General features: G+C 41.1%; 1 protein-coding gene across 2 annotated transcripts in view; it reads left to right on the plus strand.

Moving 5' to 3' along the window:
* LOC122553468 (protein SIX6OS1-like) overlaps positions 1–17,116 on the plus strand; it is a 168,985-nt gene that overhangs the window by 130,850 nt on the left and 21,019 nt on the right. For both annotated transcript variants that reach the window (XM_043697256.1, XM_043697255.1), the window contains 2 exons: positions 14,684–14,796; positions 15,540–15,675. In XM_043697256.1, coding sequence (XP_043553191.1) covers positions 14,684–14,796; positions 15,540–15,675 — 249 coding nt within the window. The remainder of the gene's footprint in view (positions 1–14,683; positions 14,797–15,539; positions 15,676–17,116) is intronic.

The raw sequence follows: 17,116 nt of genomic DNA on the forward strand, positions 1-17,116 counted from the left end.
CTTGTCAAAGGCAGTATTAAAGTCCATGTAGACAACGTCTGCCACTCTGCCCTCATCAATCTTTTTGATTACATACTCAAAACAACTCAATCAAGTTCATGAGACACAATTTCCCATCAACAAAGCCTCACTGACAATTCCAAATCAGTCCTTGTCTCTCCAAATGCACGTAAATCCTAACTCTTGGAATCCCCTCCAACAACTTACCCATCACTGACATCAGACTCACTGATTAATAGTTCCCAGGCTTCTCCTTAGAGCCTTTTAAAAATAAAGACACACCATTAGCCACCCTCCAGTCCTTCAGCCTCTCAAGTGTGGCTATAGCTGATGCAAATATATCTGCTAGGGGCCACACAGTTTCTTCCCCAACTTTCCACAATGTCCTGGGATACACTTGATCAAGTCCCAGAGATTTATCCACCTTTATCTTTTTTAAGATCTCCAGTACCTCCTCTTCTGTGATGTTGTCTGTTTTCAAGATATCAATACTGATTTCCCTGAGTTGCCTAGCCTCCCTATCTTTCTCCACATTAAAAACTGATGTGAAATATTTATTTTGTATTTCTCCCATCTCTTGTAGTTCCACACATTGATGACCTCATTGATTTAAAGTGGCTCTATTCTCTTCCCAGTTGCTCTTTGCTCTTTTGGATTCTCCTTAATCTAATCTGCCAAGACCATCTCGAACTCCATTTTTTGCCCTCCTGATTTCCCACTTAAGAATGTCCTTACTCCCCTTATACACTGCAAGAGAATAATTTGATCTCAGTTGTTTATACCTAACATACCTCCTTCCTATTTTTGGCCAGAGTCTCAATATTTTTATCCATTGTTCCTGACTCTTACTAGCCTTACCCTTTCCTCTAAGTCAGACATATAAGGTAACGCCTCTGAACTCTTATTATCTCACTTTTGAAAGCCTCCCACTTACCAGCCATTCTTTTACCTGCGAAAGACTATTTGTGTCGTGCCTTCAAAATTTGCCTTAATCCAATTAAGAAATTTAATTTTTATATAAGGCCTATCCTTTTCCATAACTATTTTAAAACTAATAGAATTATGATTATTAGTCCCAAAGAGCTTCCCCAATAACACTCCAATCTGCCTTATTTCTCAAGAGGTCAGGTTTACTCCTTGCCTAGTATGACGTCTTCATCTTGATAAAGAAAACTTTCTTGAACACATTTAACAAGTTCCTCACGTATGGAGTCAGCTATTATGAGGGGGCATAGCTTTAAATTAAGGGGGGTGTAGGTATAGGACAGATGTTAGGGGTAGATTCTTTACTCAGCGTGTCGTGAGTTCATGGAATGCCCTGCCAGTAGCAGTGGTGGACTCTCCCTCATTATGGGCATTTAAGCGGGCATTGGATAGGCATATGGAGGATAGTGGGCTAGTGTAGGTTAGGTGGGCTTGGATCGGCGCAACATCGAGGGCCGAAGGGCCTGTACTGCGCTGTATTCTTCTATGTTCTATGTTCTATGTTCTATCACCTTTACCCCTTCCTCCATTCGCCTACTGCACTCCCAGCTACCTTCTCCCCAGCCCCACCCCTCCCATTTGTCTATTCCCTAGGCTTCCAGTCTCATTCCTGATTGAAGGGCTTTTGCCCGAAACATCGATTTTCCTGCTCCTCAGATGCTGCCTGACCTACTGTGCATTTCCAGCACCACTCTAGTCTTGACTCTCATCTCCAGCATCTGCAGTCCTCACTTTTGCCTGGGATGGATGTGTTGTCCCAGTTGAAGTGCTGTCCTTCCTTATCTGTTTGTAAGGATACAAGTGATAGTGGGTCATGTCTTTTTGATGTTCATAAATCTTGGTGGTGGGTTTTCTGCCTATTTCTCCAATGTAGTGTTTGTTACAGTTATTGCAAGGTATTGACACTTGTTTTGCTTGTTGACCGTGTAGGGTCTTTTAAGTTCATTAGCTGCTGTTTAAGTGTGTTGGTGGGTTTGTGAGCTACCATGATACCAGGAGGTCCGAGTAGTCTGGCGGTCATTTTTGAGATGTCTTCGATGTAGGCGAGAGTGGCTAGGCATTTTGACTGTTTGTTTGGGTTTGTTGCTGAGAAATTGGTGGACTGTTGTTCCTCTGTGCTGCAGTGTGTGGTGGCTCAGTGAAATAATGTTCTAAACCAGGTTCATTTGTGGGTATTGGGATGATTGCTTCTATAGTTCAGTATTTGGTCCGTATATGTTGTTTACCTGTAGACACTGCCTTGAAGTTCCCCATTGGCTGTTTGCTCTACTGTGACATCTAAGAATGTCAGTTTGTTGTTGTTTTCCTCTTCTTTTGTGAATTTTATGCCACTAGGGATATTATTAGTGGTCCTGAAAGTTTCCTCTAATCTGTTTTGTTTAGTGGTGACAAAGGTGTCGTCCACATAGCGGACCCAAAGTTTGGGCTGGATGGTTGGCAGAGCTGTTTGTTCTAGTCTCTGCATTACTGTCTCTGCTAAGAACCCTGACCCATGGATGTTCCATTCATTTGCCTGTAGATTTTGTTATTGAAAGTGAAGTGGGTGGTAAGGCATAGGTCCACTAGCTTGATGATGTTGTCTTTTCTGATGAAATTGGTGGTGTTTGGTGTATGTATCTTTGGTTTTTCTAAAAGTGTTGTCAGTGTTTCTTTGGCCAGGTTGATGTTGATGGATGTGAAAAGTGTTGTTACCTCAAAGGAGACCATTATTTCATCCCCTTCGATCTTGGTGCCTTTGATGGTGTTCAGGAATTTTTGGGTGGAGTGAATGGAATGCCTTGAATCTTCTACTAAGTTTATTAGTCTTTGGTGTAGTTCCTTGGCTAACCTGTACGTTGGTGTTCCAGGTAACGAGACTATGGGTCTGAGGGGAGCTCCTGGTTTGTGAAGTTTGGGTAATCCGTAGAAGCGTGGTGTGTTGGATCTGTCTGGTTTCATTTTTTGGAAGTCTGTCTTATTTAATTCTCCAGATTTCTGAAAGTTTTTGAGCGGGACTGTGATTCAGTTCTCTATTCGTGGTTTGAGTCTGTCGCCACCTGTTGCTAAGTGTTGGTATCTGCAAGCAGTGTGTTCATTTTCTCAATGTTGTCTATTTGATTTAAAATGGCTGTCAAGTGTCCTCTGTCTGCAGGTAGGATAACAATGTTTTTTTTGAGTCCTTCTAATGCTTTCCTTTCTTGTGTATTGAGTGTGTTTCCTTCCTTTTCCCTGATTAATGTTGGTGTGACTTTCTTATGGTTTGCTGAGTTTCTTCTGTGAGTTTGTTGTCCTTCAGTGTTGTTTCTAATGCTGCTAAGAAATCTTTCTTGTCTGCATCCTGGAAGTTGTAATTTAATTCTCTTATTAAGACAGCTTTTTCAGTATCTGTTAAGGGTTGGTCAGATAAGTTTTTTTTATCCATGGTTCTAGGTTGTCTGTGTTGTTATTTTGTGTGAGTTTGTCGAGATTTTTCTGCAGATCTAGTTTTGTTCATTTTCTGCATTTGTCATTGTCTAATGTCTATGGCTCTTTCTACTGTGTTTGTCCATTTATGGTCTGTCGCGTTAGTAGAGGCAGTAATGCAGTGAATCAAACAAACAGTTCTGCCAACCATCCAACCCAAACTTTAGATCTGCTACCTGAATGACACATTTGTCATAATTAAACAAAACAAATTAGAGGAAACCTTCAAGACCATCAATAATACCCTTACTAGCATAAAATTCACAAAAGAGGAGAAAACAACAACAAACTGGCATTCCTAGATGTCACAGTAGAGCGAACACTCAATGGAGAACTTCAAACCAGTGTCTACAGGAAAACAACACACACGGACCAAATATTGAACTATAGAAGCAATTATCCCAACACCCACAAACAAAGCTGCATTAGAACATTATTTCAATGAGACAGCACACACTACAGCACAGAGGAACTACACAAAGCAGAGGAAAATCACTTATACAGCGTATTCAAAAAGAACAGGTGCCCAATGAACAGAATCCACTGATTTGTCAGCAACAAACCCAAACAAACAGACAAAATGCATCTAGAAATCCTGGCCGCTCTCCCATACATCAAACGCCAGACTACTCAGACCTCTTGGCATCATGGTAGTCCACAAACCCACCAACACACTAAAACAGCAGCTAATGATCTTAAAAGACCCTATACAGACAACAAGAAAGATGAATGTCATTTTCAAAATACCTTGCAAGAACTGTAACAAACACTACATTAGACAAATAGGCAGAAAACTAGCCACCAAGAACATGAACATCAACTAGCCACAAAAACACATGACGCACTATCACTAGTATTCTGACATAGAATTTCAAACTAAGTTTGAGAGAAAGCAACTCAGTTTAGAATTGCTCAAATCATCTTCCTCTTCTAAACAAAAATAAGGTTCTGTGTGCCGATTCAGTAAGGTTACTAGTTTTTTTCAATCATCTCTTTGGGAATTCAGAACTGGGGGAATGAATGTTACAGCAGTTGCATGCCCCTCTTGTAGGATGTGGGAGGTAAGGGTCACCACTAGTGTCCCCACTGACCTCATCTGCAGGAAGTGCACCCAACTCCGGCTCCTTGGAAACTGTGTTAGGGAATTGGAGCTGGAGCTGGATGAACTTTGGGTCATTCGGGAGGCAGAGGGGTAATAGAGAGGAGTTACAGGGATGTAGCCTCATTTCAGGTAAAGATAGATGGATTACAATCAGGGGACAGAAAGAGAACAGGCAGAGAGTACAGGAATCCCCTAGGGCCTTTCCTCTCAATAACAAATATACTATTTTGGATACTGTTAGGGGGCGACCTCCCAGGGGAAAGTCATAATGGCCAGGTTTCTGGCACTGAGCCTGGCTCTGTGGCTTAGAAAGGAAAAGGGAGAATAGAAAAGCGTTAGTTGTAGGAGACTCAAGAGTTAGAGGAATGGACAGGTGATTCTGTGGTTGCGAATGGGACTCCCAGAAGTTGTGTTCCCTGCCAAGTGCCAGGGTCCGGGATGTCTCTGATCAAATCTACAGGATTCAAAAGGGGGAGGATGAGCAGCCAGAAGTTGTGGTGCACATTGGCACAAATGACATATCTAGGAAAAGGGATGAGGATCTAAGGGAGTTAGGTTGGAGAGCATTTCATTGGGGGAGGGGAAATTACACTGCTATTAGACAGGGGCCGTGGAGTATAAATTTGGAACAATTGTTCTACAGGACATACGCAACAGAAATGTGGAGGCTGTTTATGGAGCACTTGTTATGAGTATTGAATAACTTTTTCCCACTGACGCTGGCAAGGAATGGTAAGGTGAAGGAGCCTTGTATGACGAGAGAAGAGGATGTTCTCGTTAAGAGGAAGAAGGAAGCTTACTTAAGCCTGCTTGGCACACCCTCCTCATTCCTGAAGAAGGGCTTATGCCCGAAACGTCGATTCTCCTCCTTTGATGCTGCCTGACCTGCTGCACTTTTCCAGCAACACATTTTTAAGCTTAACGTTGAGGAAGCAAGGATCTGGCATAGCTTTAGAAGATTACAAGGTAGCTAGGAAAGAACTCAAAAATGGACTGAGGAGAGTATAGAAAATAAAGAGCATGAAAGCAAGGGAAGGGTTAAAGCGTGGAGTCCACTGCCGATCTGTTGCAAGGGGTCTGTGGAATGCAGGATGGGATAAGAATAGTGGAATGCTTTTACACCAATTAGCAGAGTAAGGTTGAGGCTGAAAGGTCACTATGGTGAGATGAGATAACACAGTTAGTAAAGTTAGCCTCCCTGTTAAGTATCATTATGACAAGATTGAGACCATAAATATTTGGGACATGACATTAAATATCTAATTAATAGTTAAGTAGAGTCAACCTGCTTGAGACTATTGACAATAAATATCTAATCATGACATTAGGAAAATATTAAGTCGGGTCTGGAATGAAAGATCATTGTTGCAAAATCTGACACTAAATATCTAACATTAGAATGACATTAGGTAGAATGTACAGCTGAAAAAATAATGGGAATTAACATCACTGGTTTATTGTGTAGCAAGAGTAAGGTACTTTGATTAATATAGTTGGACATGCTGATAGGCTAACAAAACATGATTAAAAAAATATAAAAAGCCATGGACCCTGAGGTTCGTGGGCATTCGAGAATCTGCTTTCTCAGTGTCACAGTTTTTTGTTTGCAAATAAAAGATCTACTTCTTGAAGAACTCTCTGCATCTCCTGGTGATTCTCTACATTTTCTCCACGACAAGAGCAAGGAGATATCATGAGAAAGCCTTGGCAGAAAGGCAGAAAACCCAAATGCATTCTACACTTAATGTGAGGGATAAGAGAATGATCAGAGAGAGGGTAGGGCCAATCAGGGATAGTGGAGGGAACTTGTGCCTTGAGTCTGAAAAGGTAGGGGAGGCTATAAATGAGTTTTTTGCTTCAGTATTCAATAGAGAGAGGGACCTTGTTGATAGTGAGAACACCATGGACTAGTTAATAGGCTTGAACAGATTGATATTAATAAAATGGATGTGCTGGAAACTCTAGGAAGCAATAAGATAGCTAAGTCCCCGGGACCAGGCCAGATATATCCAAGATTACTACAGGAAGCGAGGAATGAGATTATTGTGGTGTATATGGATTTCAGTAAGCCATTTGATAAGGTTCCCCAATGTAGGCTCATTCAGAAAGGTAGGTGATATGGGATACAGGGAAATTTGACTGACAGGGTACAGAATTGGCTGGCCAAAAGAAGATAGGAAGTGGTAATGGATGGAAAGTATTCCATCTGGAGGTCGGTGTCCCACAGGGATCTGTTCTTGGGCCTCTGCTCTTTTTAGTTTTTATAAATGAGTTGGATGAAGAAGTGGAAGTGTGGGTTAGTAAGTTTGCTGATGACACAAAAGTCAATGGTGTTGTAGATAGTGTTGAAGGCTGTTGCAGTCTACGACAAGACATTGATAGGATGCAGAGCTGGGCTGAGAAGTGGCAGATGGAGTTCAACCTGGATAAACATAGAATGATTCATTTTGGAAGGTTGAATTTCAATGCTGAATACAGGTTTAAAGGCAGGATTCTTGGCTGTGATGAGGAACAGTGGGATCTTGGGGTCCACGTACATTGATCCCTCACAGTTGCCACCCAAATTGATAGGGTGGTTAAGAAGGCATATGGTGTTTTGACTTTGAGTTTAAGAGCCACAAGGTTTTGCTACAGCTCTATAAAACCGTGGTTAGACTACACTTGCAATATTGTATCCAGTCCTAGTAACCTTATTATAGGAAGGATGGATATGCTTTGGAGTGGGTGCAGAGGAGATTTACCAGGATGCTGCATGGATTGGAGGGCATGTCTTATGAAGAGAGGTTGAGTGAGCTAGGGCTTTTCACAGTAGAAAGAAGAAGGAAGAGAGGTGACTTGATAGAGGTATACAAGGTAATGAGAGGCATAGATAGAGTAGATAGTAAGAGACCTTTCCTCAGGGTAGAAATGGCTGTTATGAGGGGTCATAATTTTAAGGTGATTGGAGGAAGGTATGGGGAGATGTCAGAGGTAGGTTCTTTATGCAGAAAGTAGTGGGTGTGTGGAATACACTGCCAGCGGTGGTATTGGAGTCAGAGGCATGACAGACATTTAAGCACTGCTGGACAAGCACATGGACAACAGTAAATTGAGGGGTGTATAGGTTAGGTTGATCTTAGATTTAAGTTAAATGCTTGGCATAACATCGCGGACTGAAGGCCCTGTACTGTGCTGTACTGTTCTATGTTCTATATTCTAATATCTTAACCATAAAAAGGCAGTTACAAAGAAAGGGAAATAGCTGTCTATTTCTGGGAATGTGGAAAGTCATGGATGAGCAGTGGATATTGAAACTCATATGATCTGAGGGAGCTTGACAAGGGATGTTGAGGAGTTGTTTCTGCTAATGGAGGAATGTCAAACTAGGGGACACATTTACAGAATACGGACACACACTTATAAAATTGAGATGCAAAAGAATGCCTTCTCCTAGAGGGTAGTAAATGACTGGAATTCTCTACCTCATAGAGTTGTGAAGACTGGATCACTGAAAGATTTAATGAAGTGCTAAGTGAAATTTTGAAATGTCAGGGAGTTGTGGGCTCTAATGAGCTGGCACAAAAGAGGAGCTTGTTAAAGTTAAAAATCACACAACACCAGGTTGATTTCGAAGTACAAGCTTTCAGAGCACTGCCTCTTCATCAGGTAGCTAATGGGGCAGGATATAGGGCACAGAATTTACAGTAAAAGATCAAAGTGTCATACCACTGATGCAATGTACTGACCAAGCAGACGCTACAACAATGTATGAATGGACACTGCGAAATAATCGCCAGACAGAGATGTTCCCTCCCAGTCAGGGAATACTTCAGCGGTTAAGGGCATTTGGCTTTGGATCTTCGGGTGACCATCCTCAAGGCAGACTTTGGGATACGCAACAACACAGAGCAGAAGCTGATAGTCAAGTTCGGTACCCATGAGGATGGCCTCAACTAGGATCTTGGGTTCATGTCACATTGCAGGTGACCCCACTACACTATACACTTCACAAATACACACACACAGGCATGCATACATACATACACGCACTCTTACACACACACAGTCCCAAAGACCCTCTCTCATAACACACGCTGTCTCAGTCATACACATAAGCATATTCACAGTTATGCGCATACCTTTTCACAGGCATATACTCTGTAACACTTGCGCACACATTCTATCAAGCACGCCCACGTAAGCACACACACATACACACACTCGCTCTGTCTTCCACATGCACATGCACACACATACACTCTCTCTCTCTCTCTCTTCCCCTTACCCACACACATACACGTGCACACTCATATAAGTCTATGGGGTGAATTTGCATTTGCAGATTTGTATTTGCAGATACATTATACTTTGTTCAAAAAGCACACAATCTGTAGGCAGTCAGTCCTTTTGACATTTTATCAATTCCTACTTTGGAAATAAAACCAGTCTGACGCAAGATTGGGATACAGACAGACTCTAACCTCACACCTTTAATGCATTGTCTGAGCTGAGATGTCACTTTTTTAAATAAAATCTTAAGTTACCTTGGAAATATGACTTGAAAGAAGTTATGGGATTTACATATTAATGAATCAAAACCTGCAACCCCAATCTAAGTGATTAAAGAATTAATAGTAATATAGGTTTTGTTCAATGCATTGTGTCATGTATATGACACTTTGATCTTTTGCTATAAATTCTGTGTTCTATGATTCTGCCCCACTAGCTACCAGAGGAAGGAGCAGTGCTCCGAAAGCTTGTACTTACAAATAAACTTGTTGCACTATAACCTTGTGTTGCATGATATTTTTAACTTTATCCATCCCAGTCCAACACTGGCATCTTCACATCACAAAAGAGTAGTTAAGTTCTAAGTGCAAATGAGCCATGGTCTTGTTGAATGGCAGGACAGATTTAACAGGTTGCTTCAGTTTCCTATGTTTTTACTGAGGTTGCTGTAGCATTAGATACATTCATGCCTGTGCTGAAATGTAGTCTAGTGTTGTACATTGGGAACAGACACAAATCCATTTGCAGCGGACTCTGCAGGAATTGCCCAAGAAGTCAAAAGTTATGGAGCACAATTACTCAGCATCTGGAACCCCTCCTCCTGAGATTTAATCCCTGAGTAGTTCCCAAACTTTTTGAATGCCTAATGCTTCCAACCAATTCTCCCAACACCCCCAGCTACCCCACTAACCACATCAGAGACAGATATTCCTTGAATTACCTCTAAAGACTCAGTCAAACCTCAACACTGCCTTGCTGAGATACGTGGTCTGGAACATTTGAAACTCAGTAAATCTGTAATAATACTAAACCTTGGGAAATACAATAAATTGTATCTTTTGAAATTGAAAAACCAAATGGCTTTTGTTTCTAATTCACACAAGCTATCTGGTTAATTAAAGAATCCAGGAACACCGGGAAGTTGTATTTTCTCAGTGTGAAAACAATTTAGGCTCCTTCATCTTCAATTTTCCGCTTAAAGGGACTTCTGATCCATAATACCTAGAGCAGTGAAAGAAGTCAGTTCCTGAGTCCATCTCAGTTGGAACCGAGGTCACACCCCATAATGTTGGCACCAATCTGATCCAGACTAGCAGTCCAGCCAATTTTCCCCCAAAGAATTCCAAGTGGCTGTAGCAAGATACAAATTTACATGTAGTCCAAACCTCTGGATCGTGATGATAGTGACTTCAATTTTATTTCATCACATGACTGATCAGGAATTTCTCCTGCTCTTATCAGTTGCCATTCTAATATGTTGGATGAATCTCTTTTTCCATGTTATGAATACACATTTCTTGGCCACCAAGTCATGGAGTGGGACTTGAACCCAGAACTTCTGGCTTAGAGACAAAGAGACTTCCTCCTGTGCAGCAGGCCCTTCCCATATTTAGGATACTTAGGTTATTAAGCTAGGGAGTATGGTGGTCCATTCTTCTGATTTTAATACGGAAGAGCGCTCTGGTCAACTGTCAAATCACTGTAGTAAAACATATCTAATTTACAATACTCTGTCTAACCACTGAAATTGAAACAAAAAACTTTTATTTGTATTTTGTTTTTATACAATGAATCAATTTCAGTAGCATTTCTTTTGTGATGTGTTGACTCCCATGTCTCACACCTCCTTTGAGAGATTGTCAAACCCATCTACTTACTAAAAGGGCCTGACTACCCTAAAACTTTGGAGAGGTTTAAACTGTCCAAATCATCAACGAAGTTGGAATGGCAAGAATGCTCCATGTGGACTGTCTATATGCCCATTTACCCCCATGCAATGAAAATTGTTGATAAAGGGAATTGCGGGGGAGGAGTGGTGGAGGGTGGAATCATGGCATTCTAATAATTGTTAATTAACTGTTCCAATATAGTAACGTCCCATCAACACACTCTTGGCAAAAGGAGAAAGTGACGAATGGAGATGCTAGAGATCAGAGTTGAAAGGTGTGGCAATGGAAAAGCATAGCTGGTCTGATAGCATCTGAGGAGCAAGAGAATTGATGCCTCGTGCATAAGCACTTCATCAGGAATGAGGGGATGAAAAGCCTGTGCCTGAAATGTCAATTCTCTTGCTCCTTGGATGCTGCCTGACCTGCTGTGCTTTTCCAGCGCCACACTTTTCAACCCTTGGCAAAAGCCAAGTTCAAAAAACCAATTGTCTCACATCCAACTCCAATAGCCCAGGAGGAAAAGAACATCAAGAGAAAATTCTGAGAGAGTGTAGCAGTTGGGGAAAGGTTTACCTCAGCTTCCAACCCTGCTGAGACCCCAACAATGACTGCTTCTACTGAACTAAAAATCCTGGTTCTGTGAGAGTGTGACCATGTATATTCAGGCTGCTTCTGTTGTTTCAACTTTAAAGACCCAAAACCTCACATACTGTTTACTGTAGTGACTCTGGTAGATTGCATTGCACCTCAGCCTTAAAACCTTTCTTCAAAAAAATGCCAGGAGAATATCGACCTCTTACTGCCACATTATTGTCACAGTCCCAACTCAGCAAAAATATTTGTTTAATGTCTGCCATTTCCTAATTCCTCATGATAATTTCTATTGTCTCTACCTTTAGCGAAGCAATAATTATTTAAATTACTCTCCATTGCATATATTTTTAAAAGCTCTAATCCATGTTTGTATTTCTGTCCAGTTTAATTGCATACCTAGTCTTTTTCCACTTTTAGGGTTAGTGGCTCTTAGCTAGCTTCTGAAAGACATGCAATATTCTGGCTTATTACTTTTCTTCACCATATTAAAAACCTTTCTTAATCTAACATCTTCTTTATTCCCCACATACAGAGGAACCTCGATTATCCAAAGGACACGTGTGGGCAATATTTTGTTCGGTTAATTGAATTCTGGATAATCGAATGCCAGATAACATAGTTTAGCCGAGCATTAGGATCTTGCAATCTTGCCAGATAATCCGATATTCGAATAATCAAATGCTGGATAATTGAGGTTCCTCTGTATACCATGGATAAGTTTTATATGGTGCTTTCTCCTTTCTCATGGTATAAATTGTTTGTTAAAACAGTTTGAGTAGAATCTTATAAGACTCTGAACAGTATGGGCTATGCCAAGATGAGTTCATCGAGACCATCTTTTTGTAACTTCCTCTCTTTACTCAAGTGGCATGGTGAGATTCTTGTCTGGGATCTGAGTTCCCAACTGGCACTCTTTATTGCTCATTAAATGGTTGGTTAACAGCCCATTTTGCTACCGATTGTGATCTTACTGACTACACCTGAAAATACAAGCTGTCAGAAAAATTTGACATGGAAACCAGAACACGTTTGTAGGCGGTTTAACTTGCTGCTTGTTCTAGGGGATTGATGTTGGCCAGGGACAAAATGGAATGCAGGGCAGGATCCACCAGCGTAAACCACATGAAACCTTCCGCCCACAGACATTGGCAGTCCACTTTCAAGAGGAATGCCACCACTTTGGCATTGGCTAAAACACTGACACCATGCCTTGCAAGGGCAGACTGAGCTATGAAGGCACGCAGGCAATCAGCAGTATATGGCTGCATTGGGTACACATACTGCACAGGGTAAATATCTATTACATGGCTTTTAACAGTCTATCTGTTAGGGCTTAATCATTGCTGTCTCAGTATGCATTCACCTGTGCCTACTGGCATATCTTCAGCATCATAAGTTGCTTTTTGCTGATTTGTCCTGCTTTGCCTTTAACTGGTAACTGTCACGGTCAGGCAATCAGCCAGGTGGCCACTCTGTGCAACAGTCCTCAGTCAAAGATCAAGAGGCATGTACAGCTTGTCATATGTCTGTGAGCCATGTCACTCCAGACCGTGCACAACGTGGCTTCCATGTTCGCACCGAATGACACCTGTCATTCAAAGGAGCCGAGCATGATCAGTCAGGGGCTGCCTCCCATGTCAGTCTGTGATTTAGACATAGATAAGTAGCTGGTTGTTGTGGCTTTGCACAGTGACCATACCACTGTACTGTAAGAAGTGGGTCATGATCAGTTATTTTTCTGCACAAGGGCCTGTCCTGGGGAGAACTGTTACAGTCAGGGATAAATGTATACACCAGCAGTTGAGGGCAGTTCAGGTCGCTTGAAATTAAGGGGGTTGGGGGGAGGTGGGGTGCAAGGGCAATGGAGACTGGGGGAAGGACAAGCAGGTAGGCAGTTATAACCACAGATATACAGCCTGGTTAGTGGCCTGGGGGAGCGTGAGCCTGTGGGGTTAACAGAATGGAAATCTGGAAGCAAGAGCCTGAGGTTGGGGGGTCTCAGTGGCACATTAACACTTAGGGAGAAAGCCTTACAGAAGCCGATTTGCTGTCATGCCAGTTGTGAAGCCCAAATAGTGTTCAATAGAATGACTGTGGAGAAACTCACAATTGGTGTGGAAACTGAGTCAATTTCTGAGGAAGTGGGCAGTATCTGCAACTATTTGTTGGGCATTTGCAGGGAACAGTATTGTCCTCCAACACGTGATAGGTTGGCCATGCATGTCGCCTACCGTATGGCCAGCCTGTAGCATTGACTGTCTCAGTGGTTGTACCACCCCAGCATCTCAGCAAGGAGGGTCAGTGGGTCCTGAATACCTATCTACCACTGCTGCTCCTCCTTGCACACCTACATGGAGTCCTTCATGGCTGAGACCCCAGGGCCAACACTTGGCAGGGCTCAGAATGTGTCTGGTCTCCAGCAGTCCTCTGAATGCTAGTGGTCTGGGCCATTTCCCCCTCACCCAAGTGGGAGATACAGGTGTGTGTAATTTAGCAATCTCATTGGTGATCTGGGAGAGACCGACAATATGTTGTCATTCATGCTTCTGGGAATCCAGGAGTCAGTGCAGACTATTATAACTCTAATGCTTTCATACAATTATCTGGGAATGTCAAGGAACTCTCTTGTGTGGGAGATGGTCTGGTGTTTTGGAAGATGGGTCTTCTTGCAAGACGTAAGAGTCAAAGGCTTTACATTGTGGGTTAGTAGTTGAGAGTGTGGTGCTGGAAAAGCACAGCAGGTCAGGCAGCATCCAAGGGATGCTGGTCTTATGAAGGAGCCCTGATGAGAGGCAAGCTCCTTTGTGAACCTTTGTGAACCTTACACAGTAAAAAGGGGGTGAAATAAAGCATTATTCTTGCCATGTGGGGTCAAAGAAAGACTAAAGTGGTGAGTTTGGTAATATACGGTGAATAATTATCCAACTTCATAGCAAGAATCATTTCAGCAAACTGAATGTGACTGGTGCCAAAAACGGTAATTTTGTACCCTTTGAATCACTTCCTTAAATGTTTTCCATTCTTTGCTTGCCATCAGACGTTTTGATCTAGTTGCACAATCAGCCTCAGAGTTCAATAGACTTAACAGTCAACCTCGCTTTCACCAAATTAATTTGCTTTGTTTAGTTTTAAGATTTTTGTTTTGGACTTTTGGCTAGCTCTCTACTTTTGGAATTTTGATTGTCATTAGCACAACATACATTTTCTTACCATGCCTTGCTTTTTTTTCTCTATTTTTGAAAGCAAAGTGATGAAAATTGTTCAGTGTGCTAATTGGATTATCACATAATGTGATTTTCAATTTATTACATTATGATAGATTTAACCATGCCACATACGTTCCAATGTCTTTGGACTGTTGAAAACAATAATCATTTTCATACACTTCTTCCCCCTTTTTTAGGCACTGATTGGACTAAAATCTATGAATAGCGACCTCGAAAAGACCATTAATGACACACCTGTTTTTCCACGAACACCTGAACAGGTTGAGCTAGGACAAAAGGAATTTGGAATGTAAATATATGATTACTGAGACAAGTTGTTATGGATTAGAAATTATGTTTATCTTAGAAAAGAGTAAATTTAAAACATTTAAGTGTCTTTTTTAAAGTGGCAGACATTATTTGCCCAATTGTTCTGCATATTTGAAAACTAGGTGTAAACCTGCCCTGAAGAGAAACAGTCTCTGGACAAATTTTCACTTTGAAAAGGTCCCCCAATGGACATGCTATTTCTTTAAGGAATAATAGTCCAGGAAAATTAATATTCCATGTATTGGCCTAATATGTATGTGGATCGATATTTAATTTTGCTGAGTGATACTCCTGTGAAGAGTCTTGGGATTTTTTTTGCATGAAGTCAGTATATAAAGTTATTTTCTCCACAACTGTTGATTATTGCCCTATTTTGAAGCAGATTTCAGCTCAGTTCTTTCAGATGCTGGCAGAATATCAATTCTATTCACTCTGACTCCTTTAGGATGGTTCATTGCATTATTCTTTTGTTGTTATTCATCTTAAATTGGTGTGATGCAGCACAGCTGTTGGTCCTTGCTAAAATGATAGGCTTTCCCTCTACTATCTGACTAGTGGCTCTTACTTATGATTTCACAACTGAATTATCATCACAGTACTCAGCAGAATAAATTACAAGCTTCTATTCCCATTATCCATTTTGGCCAGGTTTGTAGCATCTTGTCATGCCTATGTTGTTTCTATGAAGGAAATGCTACAATTTAAATTTTATCTTTGCATTAGGAATTCTAACTTATCCATTGGGAAAACAGCATCAAAGTCACCTGGGTTTTGTTTCTTGAATACTTCCACGCCCAAATCCACTGAATTTAATTTATTTGGAAAAACAGCATTCGACTTAAGCAACACCCCAGAGCAGGTAAAAGTTTATTTTTAACATTGTCATAGCACTTTGATATTTACCAATTTGGCAGAAGAGACTTTGGCATAATTTATGCTTTTTCATACTTAGGATGTGGCATCACTGGTTAGGCCAGCATTTGTTCCCCATTCCTAATTGCCCTTGAGAAGGTGATGTTGAGCTGCTTTCGTGAACTGGTGTAGCCTACCTGATGATATAAATGTTTTTGATAGAGTTCAAGCATGTACTTTTTACTCTGAGTTTTATTTCAACTATTCACTGACTGAAAGTTTTCCAACTTTCTGACTGACTAATTTTTATACACTTTTTAAAAGTTAACTAATTAGTTTACAATATCTGTTGCCTTATTACCTTTAACTCCGAGATATTTAGCATCCCATTAACAAATCAGATATGAACAACAGGTGCATCCACAATGCTGTTAAGTAGAGAGTTCAAAGATGTTGACTCAGTGAAAGAGTAGTGATACAGTTCCAAGACAGGCTGATGTGTGGCTGGGAGGGGAACTTGCATCAGTGTTCCAATGTATATCCTGTCATTGTCCTATTAAGTAGTAGAAAGCACAGATTTAAAATGCAGTGCATCTTGCAGATGGTACACACTGCTGCCACTATGCATCAGTGGTAGAAGGACTGAATGTTAAAATAATAATTTGGGTGCTAATCAATTATGCTGTTTTGTGTCGAGCTTAGGGTGCTGTCAAACTTCTTGAATGTCATTTTAGCTCAACTCATACAGCAAGTGGAGAATATTCCAATACTTCCTGACTTGTGCTTCATAGATGATGGAGTAGTTTTGAGGAGTAAAGATGCTAGTTAGGATTCTGGGTAATCCAAAATGGAGGATGGAAAAGTTTTTGGCTGTAACAGCTGCTCTTTTTTTTGAGGTATTTTAGGTGTTGGAAGTGATTTCTTCGAATTCCAGGAACAGCAATTACTGTTTTATATGCTGTTGCATTGTTTTGGAACTTTGGAAAAAAAGTCAAACAACAGCAGTTTTGAAAGGGAGAAGTACAGACAAAGGAAGCACATGGTGAGGTCAGTGCAGGAGAGAGAGAGAGAGAGAGAGAGAGAGAGAGAAACTGACACCACAGTGTACCCTGCACAGTTACTGCCTTTGCTGTTTGAATTCATATATCACTGGCCATCGGAGCGCGTCTGGAAAAATTCTCAAACAGTGAAATTCGCAACTGATCATGGAGGAACTGTTTGGGTGAAGTTCACAGCATAGAAACAGATAAGCGAATTGTTTTAAGTGTGGGCTACAGAGAGTCTGCAGTCGTGAGTAGAGTGGGTTCTTTCTTGATAATATTTTTCTTGAGATTTGTCTCTTGATTAAACTTAAAATATAAGCCATAACTATTGATTTAACCTGGGTAGTGTTTTGTAGAGGAATAAGACGGTGTTATTTTCTGGGTCTGTAGATTGTGAAGGAGCAA

The sequence above is a fragment of the Chiloscyllium plagiosum genome, chromosome 10 (assembly GCF_004010195.1).
Source record: "Chiloscyllium plagiosum isolate BGI_BamShark_2017 chromosome 10, ASM401019v2, whole genome shotgun sequence".
Lineage (NCBI taxonomy): Eukaryota > Metazoa > Chordata > Chondrichthyes > Orectolobiformes > Hemiscylliidae > Chiloscyllium > Chiloscyllium plagiosum.